This window comes from Macrobrachium rosenbergii, chromosome 3 (assembly GCF_040412425.1).
Source record: "Macrobrachium rosenbergii isolate ZJJX-2024 chromosome 3, ASM4041242v1, whole genome shotgun sequence".
In the NCBI taxonomy this organism is placed as follows: Eukaryota; Metazoa; Arthropoda; class Malacostraca; order Decapoda; family Palaemonidae; genus Macrobrachium; species Macrobrachium rosenbergii.
In genome coordinates, this window is record NC_089743.1 from 80,565,420 (window position 1) to 80,578,571 (window position 13,152).

At 38.7% G+C, this 13,152-nt stretch overlaps 1 protein-coding gene across 3 annotated transcripts in view; it reads left to right on the forward strand.

The window, feature by feature from the left end:
* The window catches only part of LOC136826121 (adhesion G protein-coupled receptor E3-like), an 86,904-nt gene that overhangs the window by 12,033 nt on the left and 61,719 nt on the right, over positions 1 to 13,152 (forward strand). For all 3 annotated transcript variants that reach the window (XR_010849517.1, XM_067083123.1, XM_067083111.1), the window contains exons 2-4: positions 2,466 to 2,685; positions 4,563 to 4,731; positions 12,741 to 12,904. Coding sequence is in view for 2 of the 3 variants with exons in the window: in XM_067083111.1 (XP_066939212.1) it covers positions 2,466 to 2,685; positions 4,563 to 4,731; positions 12,741 to 12,904 (553 nt within the window). In the remaining variant the exon portion in view is untranslated. The remainder of the gene's footprint in view (positions 1 to 2,465; positions 2,686 to 4,562; positions 4,732 to 12,740; positions 12,905 to 13,152) is intronic.

The following is a 13,152-nucleotide window of genomic DNA, read 5'->3' on the forward strand; positions in this document are numbered from 1 at the left end:
GGAATATCTTCTAAATAAAATGTCTCTTTGGATTCTATATTTTGGACATACCTTTAAAATATGCTTTACTCTTATTTGTACATTACATATTTCGCACATAGGTATAGGGGCATGGGGGCTACTCATCAGGTAACCATGTGTCAGTTTAGTGTGACCAGTTCTTAGCCGTGTCAACATTACTGAAAACCTGCGTCAATTCTGATAGGATGATGGCCACGGGTCTACAGTTTCTTTTATTTCTCTTAATTTATTGTTAAGATTGCTTTCCCTCCAGTTATTTTGCCATTTCTTCTTAATCACCGCTTTACTGTATCTAGTATAATCTTCTAATGGTAATAATTCTGCTGATATTGGGAGTGTTCTAGCCTCTTTTGCATAGGTGTCAGCTTTTTCATTGCCTTCTAATCCTATGTGAGATGGTATCCAACATAGAGTAACAGATATCTTTTGCATTTTTATTTCATGTAATGTATATCTAATTTCCTTTACAATTTCATTTTTTGGAGTATAAGAGTTTATTGCATTTGTGATCCTGTCATGATTGTTTTCAAGTTTCTGCTCATGTCCAGCTTTGCTTGAAAATGCACAGAAATGGTTTGATAATGATACTGCAGTTTCTTGCATGAGTTCTGAAAGACATTGGTTTTGAGAACTGACAGACCGAAGTCGGAGGAAAGATTGCGTGAGAATGATTCAGATGAGCTGATATCCATGTTACAGATTTTCATGTTGGAAGTCACGTGGATCCTTTGTCTAAATTTGCATCTTTGCGCTGCCTTTTTAGGAGACAAATGATAAGATTTAGATTTAAATGACTCACCATTAATTCTGTTCAACCAGTATTTCTAGTTAGTGTTTTTTCTTTTATGACTTCATTGTGAAAACCGTTCATTTGTGAGTTGCCATGCATGCAAAATCTGTATTATTATAATTATCATATATTTATTCTCCAGTGTATGTCATTCTAGGCAGGTTCTTTGATTGTGCTTTGCTTTTCAAATCAAATTCTATGATTTACCCGGTTACAGTCCTTGCCCAATTAACTAACTGAATTTTGCTGTTTTCTTGAGTGTAATCGTGTCGTCTCATTGAGGAGTCATCATTACTACCATCTTTTCTGGTCATTTTTAAAAGATAAACAGTTGTTTTTTTTTTTTTTCATTTTCCACATGAAACCCTGAGAGTACCAAGATTTTTTGGGAAAAAGAGAGTTGACGCCATATTTGGAGGTATTCCCCACAAAGGTACAGATTCTATAATGGCCTGTCCACACTAGCGGGCATGCCCGTCGGGCACTTCCAGCTGTTTATATTTTCTCTCGCTTCTGAAGCAGTGTTACCAGACAGTCGCCTCTGAAAAGATTGGTGGGCAAATAAAGAGTAAGAATGAATGTTACAGCTCTATTTTGTCCCTTAAGGTTTTTCACTTTCCACCCAAGATAGCTGCTACAGTCTTGGTTTTGCTGAAGTCTAGTGGTAACGAAAGTGCGCTAAAGTCTACGGGAGTTTTCCCCCAGTTTTGAGAGAGAACGACACCGCCTTAACCTCTGCCCATTCAGCGAAAGTCTCTCTCTTTCAAGTACATGACATCACAAATACGTCACACTTTGAGTGACGACACAGTTTCATCATTCAGTATAAATATTTTTGCTTCATACGGGTGTATTTGCAAACATCCATCCCTCAGTGGTGTCAAAAGCGTTTCTCTAATCACCGCCAAATGCTGACCGAAGGATACAGCTTTTCACGGGCCCGTAATGTCATCTAAGCATTTCTCACATCGCTTCCATTGACTAAGTGTGTCTTAAATCACTGCAATTAACTAACAGCACACTCATTGCAAGATCACTCTCTTTCCCAGGATCCCTTTCACAGTCTCGAATGTCAGCAATCGTTAGCGTCTCTCTAATTTACAGAAACATTCAAATTGCTTTCTAATCACTGCCAAGTGTCGTAAAAAAATAATATATATATATATATATATATATATATATATATAATATATATATATATATATGTAATAGAAATAAAATTAATAAATACATGTGATTCACGAGTTCAAAGGCAACTCAAAGAACATTTTTATGTTCCCAAGTTAAAGGACAATTTTCTGGGCGGGCCGGCATTCCAGCATTTCAGTCTGCCATACATCATGTTCAGGTTAGTTTCGCCTGGTCATTTGGCGCCGTATAAATTGTAAAAAATTGTCAGGGCGCAATGACAATAATTGGTATTTTTCATCTTTTTATAGTTTTGTCCTTAAAATAAGGATTTTGTCTTTTTAAGAGTTTTTTGCATTCTCGAGTTTATAATAATGGACAAGTTCGACCTTTTTTCAGCCTGTTTCTGTAGTTACGATTAAATCTAAAAATCAGTAATTAAATAGGCCCACAACATAAACGACTCCGGGTTATGCAGGTTTTTGAAGTTTTCTGGCCTGCGTAAATCATGCGTCCTTTCTTTCAGCACCTCAAGAAAAATGACGGTGGTGTAACGCATCCAGACAATTTTGCTTTTTACGAGACATCTGATGGCAAAGAAGATGCGCAGCTGCTGAAGTGGTTCGGAAAAGTCCCTGCACCCCAGAAGCGCATGCGTAGACAGGCGTATGGTGGTATTGGTACTAGCCCACCTACATTTGATGATGATGATTATGCTACCACTGAAGGGTCCGGCTTAGTCATAGGTCAGTTGCTCCTCTTGTTGCTTATATAAACTTTTTATAATTTTTATTACTGTAGTTAAGCTCAGATTTTGATGTCTGATTAGCCTATGTTCCTTATGTATTAGACCTAGTGGTGTTTCAGAATGTTTATGAAAAGGGAATAACTCCGTGTCCCGCAGTAGATGGACGCATGCGTGAACTTCCATACACACACTCATCCATATATAATTAGCATGTATACCTGAGGTATTACGTTAAAAAAGATATGACAAAAGCACGTTTTTAAATGGAAGGAAAGACAATAAATTTATGCTGTTCTGTTTTGTAACAGTGAATAGTCACAGAAAAATGTGTACAAGAACCGCAACTATGATTCATCATCATCTTCCATATGGTGAATATTCCTTTTTATTCTAGTACTAATTTTCTGCCTTCCGATCTCGATCCTAGTGAACAGCCATCAACCAGTGGCGACTGGTCGTTTGGTCGCCTTTTGATCTTGGAGCCCCTTTCAACGTTACTTACTTATCTCGAGGCAAAATATGGCAAATTTTTGAAATCCGATAACTTTTTTGATGAACGCTTAGAGATAAATATTTTTTGATATAGAGACTGTACTTTTTTTGACTTGCCAACAATTTTGAAATTTGCCCAGATAATCAGCTGGGCCGGCCAGGTGTCCTGCACCATCTCAGGCAGGACGGTAACTTGTCCTTCTTTTTGTGGCCTGTCTAAAAAGAATGATGTGAATTGTTTTGCTCATACTAAAATGGCAAGTAAGAGGGAGGAATACAAAAAATAGATAGCTGTCATGGATGCACAGTATGTGGTAAGTAGGCTACTTCCTATAGTCTGTGAAGTGAGCCAGTTCGGATAGCTTTTTGTGTTGTTCCAGCAGGAGTAAAAATTAATATTAATGTCTTTCAGTTCATGATTTATGCTATGAATGCACGTGTCACACATATACAGTACATTTAAAATAACTGAAATTTTAGAAAAACTACAATGTCATCCTCATTACATAATAGTGTTGATTGGCGAATCAACACTTCTAAGTATATTTTGTATATTCTGTGCAGAATTTTATATTTCCATTCGCCGTTAAACATGTGTTATTTAGGATAAAAATAAGTCTCGCGATATTGTAAAAACGTGGCCTCCTATTTGGAAGTACGGAATCAGCCTCAAGCACAAATAATATGGACAAGAAATCTTAGCGACACTGAGGTGATCCAACTGGGAAGAAAGTATCGCGTAAAACCAGTAAGACGCGTAGCCAGTTGATGTTCCTTTGCCGGTCGATGAACCACGTTTACTTATCCATTTTTTCCCTTGCTCACGGTTTTTCATCTCTTTCAGGAGAATTCTCAGGATCACTGGTTCATTCAGTCCTTTCTTTTCTACAGATGTTTTTTATTCCCTAATCTGTTACTGCTTTTACAATCCCAAACGTAACCATTTAGCTGATCTCATACCACGTCCTCTTTCCAGGATTCACTGTGTGTGTGTGTGTTGGTAAACTAAACTGTACTTAATAATTCTGAATAGTCGACAATGTTAATTTTGATTCCTGGCCTACCTATCTTTACTTTTTTGTCGAGCTTAAGAAAAGTTATTCTCTCATGCCGGTAAAAGCTGGGCATTATTAAAGATTTCTCATGTAAACCGACAGGGAGCGTGAACAGGTCCTCTGTTCTACGGCAGCTGGAGTTTTATTATCTTTCTGGATGCCTGCGGCACCCAAGTAACATTCTCTTCTGTTCAGAATTGGAGATGAGGTCTCCCTCTGTGTACTAAGCCCTTATATTTTGGGCCATAACGTTCCTCAACCTTATTGTCTGTTTATCTCATATAACTTCATGAATTCATATTTACTCAAATGTTTTTGTGTGTTTTAGAAGGTGTTTACAATGTGGCCATCCATATCCTGTACCCGTATCCCAAGAGCAATGTGAGGGTGGAAGCATCACGAGAAAAGTTACGGATTGCCAGATTGCTGCTGGATGGACTTAAAATATTCTCTAGCAGATTTGAATGGGCACCATTTTACTCTGTCATAAACTTGACGTAAGTTTCATTTGTGACATTATAGATATATGATAAATCATTCTTTTGATCTTAACAACTCTTTTAGCTTCCATTGGCTTTTGCAAATTCAAGCTGCGATGGGAGCAGCAACATCCTTTTCGTTCTGCTGCCATCCATAAAACTTATTCCAAAGTATTACCATTCATCATAACATTCATCATTTTACCTGCGTGAATTCCATTTATCTTCATAACATTACTTTTACTAACTTTTACTTTCAACTTTCTCCTTGTACAAACACTTCATCAGTCTCTGAAGCTTTTCGTCAATATCACATATTATTTCACGCACAAAGACTGGTCATTCGACGTAACTTTTAAAAACATTATTCTTGTTCCACAAACTTGTTCCTGCGTCTGTTTTTTCCATGATATCTCTCGTCACTCCGGCCATACAAATATCAAAAGTCAGAGACTATACCATAGTCTGAGACCACTTTCACACAGAACCAGTGACTCTCTCTTCTAGATATTCTTGCGCAGATGCTTCACTTTCAACATGAATTCTGCGTGTGTGCGTGTGTTTATGCGCGCGTTTAACTTTTCAACTGAAATACGAGTTCTCTGCTTGTAAAGGATCGGACTTCAGTTTGGTATAAGTATCATTTTTGTATAATAAGGCCTTAATTTCATTTACTTTGTCACTTAGTTGTTATTGCAACAGCATTAGATTTATCTGCCATTGTTTCGTGCAATTATAAAAGATTTTTAGAAGCTTAGAAAAAACTTTCGGGAACACGAGGGAAGAAGGTTTGACCATAGCACAATAATACCATATTCAGCTAATTTATTAATATTAATGTCTTCAGGTTCATGCAGTATTATTATATGCCTCTAAATTACAAGTCGACATGGAAATGTTAATAGAGTTTGAACTATTGGAGATAAAGTGGTGGGTAATCACAAACACTACGAATCAAGACTCGTCAGTGTTCTTCAAGCGGCCACTTATCAAGCGCATTACTTGTACATTTGAGAGATACTGAGGATCAACCTACCAACTGGAATGAAGCAGTTTACAAGGCAAATCAGATCTTGGTTTATCAAGTGAAACATTGGCCGTGTTTTAAACTGCAGCCCTGGACTTTTTGGTGACACCCCTGTGGCCACAGGTGGAGTGGTATGCAGACCTCCTTCACCTTCTAGTAGATGTCCCAAGGGAACTGCTCCAGGTCACCTATCTTCTGGTTCCTGAGCACAATGGAAGGTACCATCAATGGTAGGCTCCCTCTAGCTTCATGGATGGAGACTACCAAGCAGCTCATGCGAAAGAAAGGCTTTTCAGAGTGTTCTGCAGAGGCTATCGCAAACAACCTCAGACCCCCATCCATCAGGGTGTACCAAGGAAAGTGGCCGGTCTTCTGTGATTGGTGCCGTGAGAGGGGGCTACAATTCACTCAAGGCCACTGTGAGAGGTAGCAGATTTCTTGGTGTCCCTGTGTGAGAATAAGTCCTTCTCTATAACAATTGTTGAGAGCTACAGAGCTTCCTTAGCCCGTGTGTTCAGGTGTAGGGTAATAGACCTTTCAAACTCCCAGGAACTGTCTGCCGTCGTCAAGCAATTCGAGAAAAATTTCCCACCTAGGTAGTTACGGCAATTCTTTTAGGAGAAGGACACTCCAAAATCAAACCAGTGGGTAGAAGGGACTCTTTACCCTTGGTAGGCAACCCTTCTAAGAGAAGGCTACTCTAAATACAAACCTTGTTCTCTAACCTTGAACTGTGCCATAGCCATCATACCGTGCCCTTCCATGGTCTTGGGGTTGAGTTCCCATGCCTGAGGGTACAATCAGGCATTTATCCTCTTTTTCATTCTCTTTCCTGTTTTTTCGAAGTGTGTAGGACAGGCTGACGAGAAAGCAAAAGCTTGGTGGATTATCGGGAAAGTACCTTTGTCTTCACTTAATCTTTTCCTTCTGAGTGTTTTATTTCTAAATCCATCTTAACTGTCCTCCCCGAGTTGTTGTGGCAAACCTGGCAGATCTCTTTTGCTTTACAAGGTGTGCTGGCCCCACCTTGTCGACCAGTTGCTTCCAGCATTTTTTTCAGTGACATATGGTGACGTTTATTTATACTCTCAACAGAATTTTTGTAAATAGTAATGTAAATACTATTGTTGTTGTTGGTATTGTTGTTTACTCTGGTGATTTTTACAGTGTTACTGTTATGAGTCTGTTTATTAGTTTTGATACTGATTTAATGTTGTTAATTTTAATTCTTTTGGGAGACATTAAGCTGGGCCTGTTACTTATTAAAGTAGAAATAATTGCAAAGTATGTACTTTACTCAAATATTCATGGTTTAAGGTAAAATTTTCTTGATCTCCAGAGTTGTGCCTGTAACTGTGATTCGATGATTGTATCTGAGACTCTTGTAAGTAGTAACAAATCAAAGGTTGAGTTTGTAATCCTGGGGTTTGATGGTCCTGATTTTATTTATCGTTGTAACATCCCACATGCGCAAGGTATGGCTGTATACACTGAGTACTGACAGCCTATTTATCGTCAGAAAAATTTGGAGCGTAGTTGCCATGAGGTCACTTGTTTTAAAATTTTCAGTAACTTCTACAATGTTTGCATATTTTCTGTATACTGCAATCCAAATATCGATGATTCTATATATGACTGTCTTTTGGAAAGGATTAGTATGGCTCAGTCACAGGATTCAAAAGCTTAACTTGTTATTTGTGGAGACTGTAATGCAAAGCAGAGTGAGTGGCTAAATTCAAGTTCCACAGATCATCATGGCCGGTCTGCTCTCTAGTTCTGTGTATCCTCCGATTTTGTCCAGCTAATTGAGCTAATTGAGGAACTCACACACATTTCTGGTAGTAGACTAGACTTCATATTCACAGATGTTCCAGCCATTGTGAAGTCCCAGGTCTGTGAATATATAGGCACTTCTGATCATTGCGCCGTCGAGATGGACATATCTGTCAATCTTTTTAATCCTAATTCCACCATTGGAAAAATAGTCTGGCTAAAATCCGGAGCCAGTTGGGAATGCTTTGTTGAAGCTTGTCAGTCACTTAATATTTCAGTTGCTATATTAGATCCTGATCCCAAGAAGAAGCTAAATGAAATGCTGATGGCTATTTTGATAAGATATGTCCTTAGAAAGGTCATCAAATTTAGGACAAATGACCAGCCATGGTTTGATGATACATGTAGGCGAGCCTACTGTGACAAACAGACCAAAATCATGGAGACCATTTTTGTTGAGTCTCGCTGTGCTGTGAATAGAACTTAGCATACAGCTGAGAGAAATTACAATAATTCCTTAAAGAGGAAACTTAAAGGAATTAATCAGCCTCATATGTGGTGAACCAAATTGGCATTATCTGTCCTTGGGTCAGGCTCGTCTTCCATTCCACCACTACTAACAGATAATGGTAGATTGGTTACTGGCCCTAGAGAAAAGGCTAAGCAATCAGCTGATAATGTCCCTCTCCTGATATTTGTCATCCTGAGCCCATTTTTACAAAATTTGCATTTTGCTCCAGGGATGTTAAGAAAATTCTGGACAATCTTGATAGCTGGAATGGAGACGATCCTGATGGTTTCTTCCTTACAGGCTAATCTCTATTTTCCCTGTGCACTCCGAAATTTCTGAAAAACTTATTTTTAAGCCATTATATAAGTATGTGGAATCTACAGGATTGTTAGCTGATAGTCAGTATGCATACAGGAAGCAGTTAGGTACCTGTGATGCTCTTTTAGACTTGACATGCCATTTGCAAGGGAACCTTGATAAGGGTTTTGAGTGCAGAGTAATTCAAATAGATTTTAGTGCTGCTTTTGATTTATTCAATCATAAGGCAATAATTTATAGACTTAAGAATCTTGTAGTGGATGGATATGTTTTAGGGTTACTTCAAGATTTCCACACAAGTAGGCAGCAGCGAGTTGCTGTGGATGGGATCTTTAGTGAACCGAGACTGAATGTGTCTGGAGTTCCACAGGGCAGTGTTCTTGGTCCACTGTTATTTGTTTTTAGTGTATACAAATGATATGGTTGTTGGCCTGGAAAACAATATTGTTCAATATGGTGATGATGCAACACCTGTTGCCCTCAGCCTCAGTCGGGACATAGACCAGATCAGGGAATAGTTGGGTATGAGGTTGAACTCTAGTAAAACGAAAACACTATTGATTAGCAGATCTCGTACAGATTTCCCACCCCATCCGCCCGTTTAAGTGGATGGAACTTTGCTGAAAGAGTCTGAAGCTTTAACTATTCTAGGTGTAACTTTTGACTCACATCTAACTTTTGAGAAACATGTAATGAAAGTTTCAGCAAATGCCACATGAAAGTTAGGTATTGTTTGCAAGGCCTCATATATTTATAACAGTGATAAAATCAATGCAACCTGTTGTAAATCATTTGTGCTTCCTTTACTGGAATACTGTTATCTGGTGTGGATGTATGCTTCTGCCAGAGATTTATCTCTTTTAGATAGAGTGGTTCATGGTGGTAGGTTTTTGTTTCCTAATAGTAGCAGTATGACTTGGACCATCGACGAATGGTCTCTTGTTTGTCACTTCTTCATAAGTTGTATTTCAGCAGAGATCCTTCACATTCACAATTGATCCTTGATCCCCGTTGTCTGCCAAGAGCAACCAGATTCACTGAACGCAGCACCAATATGCAGTAAATGTGCCTTGCTGTTGAACCTCTCAGTCTCAGGAGTCCTGTATTCCTCACACCGTTGGACTGTGGAATAGCCTCCCAGAGGATGCCGTGCAATTGGAGATTCAGAAGTTCAAGCAAAATTGCAGTGCATTACTACCCTCATACTATTCTTCTTGCATTTAATACTTTTTATCTACTTATTAATTATTATTTTTTTTTTTGGTGAGTGGGACCTCTTGTTTCTGTATTTCACTTTACTTCCTCTTAATTCTTCCTAATGACACCATTTTCTTTGGAAGCTTGAATTGCAAGTCATTGGCCCCTGTGAATAGGTTTCATCTACTGAATAATAATAATAATAATAATAATAATAATAATAATAATAATAATAATAATAATAATAATAATAATAATAATAATAATAAGGCCTCCGGAGTGGGACGTTACCAGAGTCTCTCCTGTCTGAGACGTCCTCAAGGAAGTGTCCGATAGAGACTTGATTTTGAAGACCATCTTCCTCTTTCTCTCGCATCAACCAAGAAATGGTAGAACTGCATGTCCTCTCGCACGTCACATGTGCCTTGGGTTGGTCCTCCATCTCGTTGGAATTCATCCCAGACTTCGTGGCCAAGACACAGAACCGTGCAATCCTGGACCTAAAATTTGAACATTTCTCCATCCTGTTGTTGAAGGACATTGTTGGGGTTGACAAGGACGAGAGGGTTCTGTGCCCAGTCAGATCTCTTAGACAATACTTGAAATGTACAGCCCCTCACAGACCTGCCAGCAGGAGACTTTTCATGAGTACGGGCTGGGGGAAAAGAGAGGTCTCCAGGAATATGATCTCTTTCTCGCTGACAGAAGTCACAGTCAGGGCATACATGACCACGAGAAGCAACTAGCATCCACACACAAGGATCAAGGCCCATGACATCAGAGGCGTAGGCCCCTCAGTGGCATTCAAGAAGAACCACTCTATCCTACAGGTCATAAGGCAGGAATCTGGAAGACACAGTTGACTTTCACATCTTTCTGCCTGCCAGACTTGGCCCACAAATCCTTAGACACCTTCACCCTGGGCCCGGTGGTGGCAGCCCACCAGGTGGTGTAAGTGCAGTGAGCCCCAGAGGGAAGACTCCACCCAGGAAGAGACCGGAGGTATTGTCTGACAACCCTGGATGGTGGAGGCATTGAGAGGTGCAACACTGGTACAGTGTGCCACTCTGAACAGATCAGCCTCCTGCCTTTTGGTGATGCTCCATTTATGAAAGAGTAGGGGTCATATTCCCATCAGAAAAAATACCATGTTTTGAGAGGTAAATTGCATTTTGCCAAGGATGCAAACCTACGCTTTCACAGGGAAGTTTACCTTCCTTTACCACTCCTTGTGGTTCTGATCTCTTCCAATCATGGAAGAGAGTGGTACAGCAAGCAGGCTGATTCACAAAATGAGAGAGCTCAGCAGATCAGGCCTTGAGTGATTCTTAGTCCTACCCCATAAACCTACCCAATAAATATATATATATATATATATATATATATACTATATATATATATATATATATATATATATATATATATATTAACAATTCTGTTACTAGTTCTTTCTAAAGATCCACCTTAAAACTATCTACTATGCAAGTGGAATGATAGCCCTTGTAACAGCAAAAATGAAACTCAAACACGAACAGAGAGGGCAAAATAAACACTATGTGTATAACCGTTAATAACAAATACTGTTTATTTATACACAAATGGGTACCACCTTAATTACATAATCCCTGAAAAGGAAAGGACCACACACCTTACAAGTAATAAACACAGTTTCCTAGCTAACAATCTTACCAACAGGAGGAGAGAAAGCTATAGGAGAAGGTGGGAAGGCACAAACATACTATGGTGAAAAATGATATCAGATGCACTACAGGAAAGGGTATTGAGAGAAAGAATTCTTAAACCTAGCTAAACACAATAATTCCCTACACCTAACAACAAGCCAAAAATACACACTTTCATCATAACAACTGCAGATTACTAATAAGTAAATAATGTTGACTGGCAGTCCAATAAATCAATATGTTGATACTGCAGACGAGCGATGAAATAATCCCATAACCCTACGGGTCACACACGTACGGTCAAACTCTCCTGGACTGACGCACATCAGCAAAAGTCCACCAACAATATTTATCGCGAGGATAATAAAAATATTAATGGTAGCTTACACTTCTTCGCCGCTGAAGCACCTAGTGATAACCTCAAGGATACATTGGAACAGCGAGGCGAAAATCAGTGCAACAGCATACAAAAATTATCGTCTCTTGCGGCCACTGACGAACGAAGAGAGACACCTGAGTGGTACGTCTCACTCAAGCCAAACAGGCAAGACACGAAAGTCTCTCTCCCTTCTCCCGGGAGTCAAAGAAGCTGCAGATACTGATAATAATGGCTACGACGTCCAAGAACCCTTCTATTGGGAGGCTGCACAAAGATCAAAAGTCCTTCGGATGCCCTAACATCGAAGAAAACCCATACTGCCAAATGGTAACCGCTGAACATCCCCACACGCTCGCAGATGTGAAAACCGAATAAAACCATACAAACGGATAGGAGAGTCCAAAGATGGTTAACAGCGAACCACCTCCTAAACGAGGTGATGAAATAATAAAGTGGAAACCAAAAGTGAACATAAGTAAAAAATTTTTACAAAGTTACGTTAATATCTAACATCAAAACCAAAAGCAAAGAAAAATTAATTACATTAATCATCCAACACTAAAACAAAACTGAATTACGTTAATATAAGAATAGTAAAACTGAACAGGGCTCATAACATGAACCACTCAATCAATATTACATTGTATATATATATATATATATATATATATATATATATATATATATATATATATATATATATATATTATATATATATATATATATATATTATATATATATATATATATATAGAGCCTATACATACAGTATATGTATATGGTGTGTGTGTATCGTGTATATCCTGTTTGCTCATAGTAAAAAATTGTTTAATTTCCTCAAAGCCAGAATATCACTGTCCTAAGACACCTTTGCCCCGATAAGGAACTCCTTGCTTTCTGTCAGGTTTCCCAGTTTCTACATCTGTTCTTTATTTTGGAAAATATTCAATCACAGTAAGAAATAGTTACTGACATTTCAATTATTGACCCGAGCCCATCCCACCCCCTTTCCTGTTGCTGGGTAGCCTAGGCAGCTCAGTGGTCATTTGGTAGACTTTGTTGTCTGTATTGACTTTTCCTTGGGCACCCTGACCATGGCAAAAATATATTCGTGTAATAAATTTCCTATTCTTTTTTTCAGACCTTCAGGTGACAATAGCACAATGGCTCTGGTTGAGCTAAGGTCCACGAGCACTTTTGATGTGACAGGGGATTTCGAGAGCGAGATAGTTTCTGTCCTTAAAACTGGAACTCTGGATCGATTGAATGTCAATGATCAAAACTTCACTCTGATAAAATCCTTAGGTTAGTATTTGTGTTCATCTGTTGTTGTCCGTACGGCATCTCGTCATCAGTTTTTTGTTGCATAAGTGATTCATTCTTTTCTTTATGGTATTTTATCTTTTAAAGATATTAAAGAATGCTATGCTTGTGAGCTGTGAAACAATTCCTGTAGTTGTGCTCCAGAAGATTATGATTCAATTCTGCGCATGATAACGAGCGTTGTGTGTTTCACGCCCATTATGGTGTAACTTTAATATGCGTCAACCAAT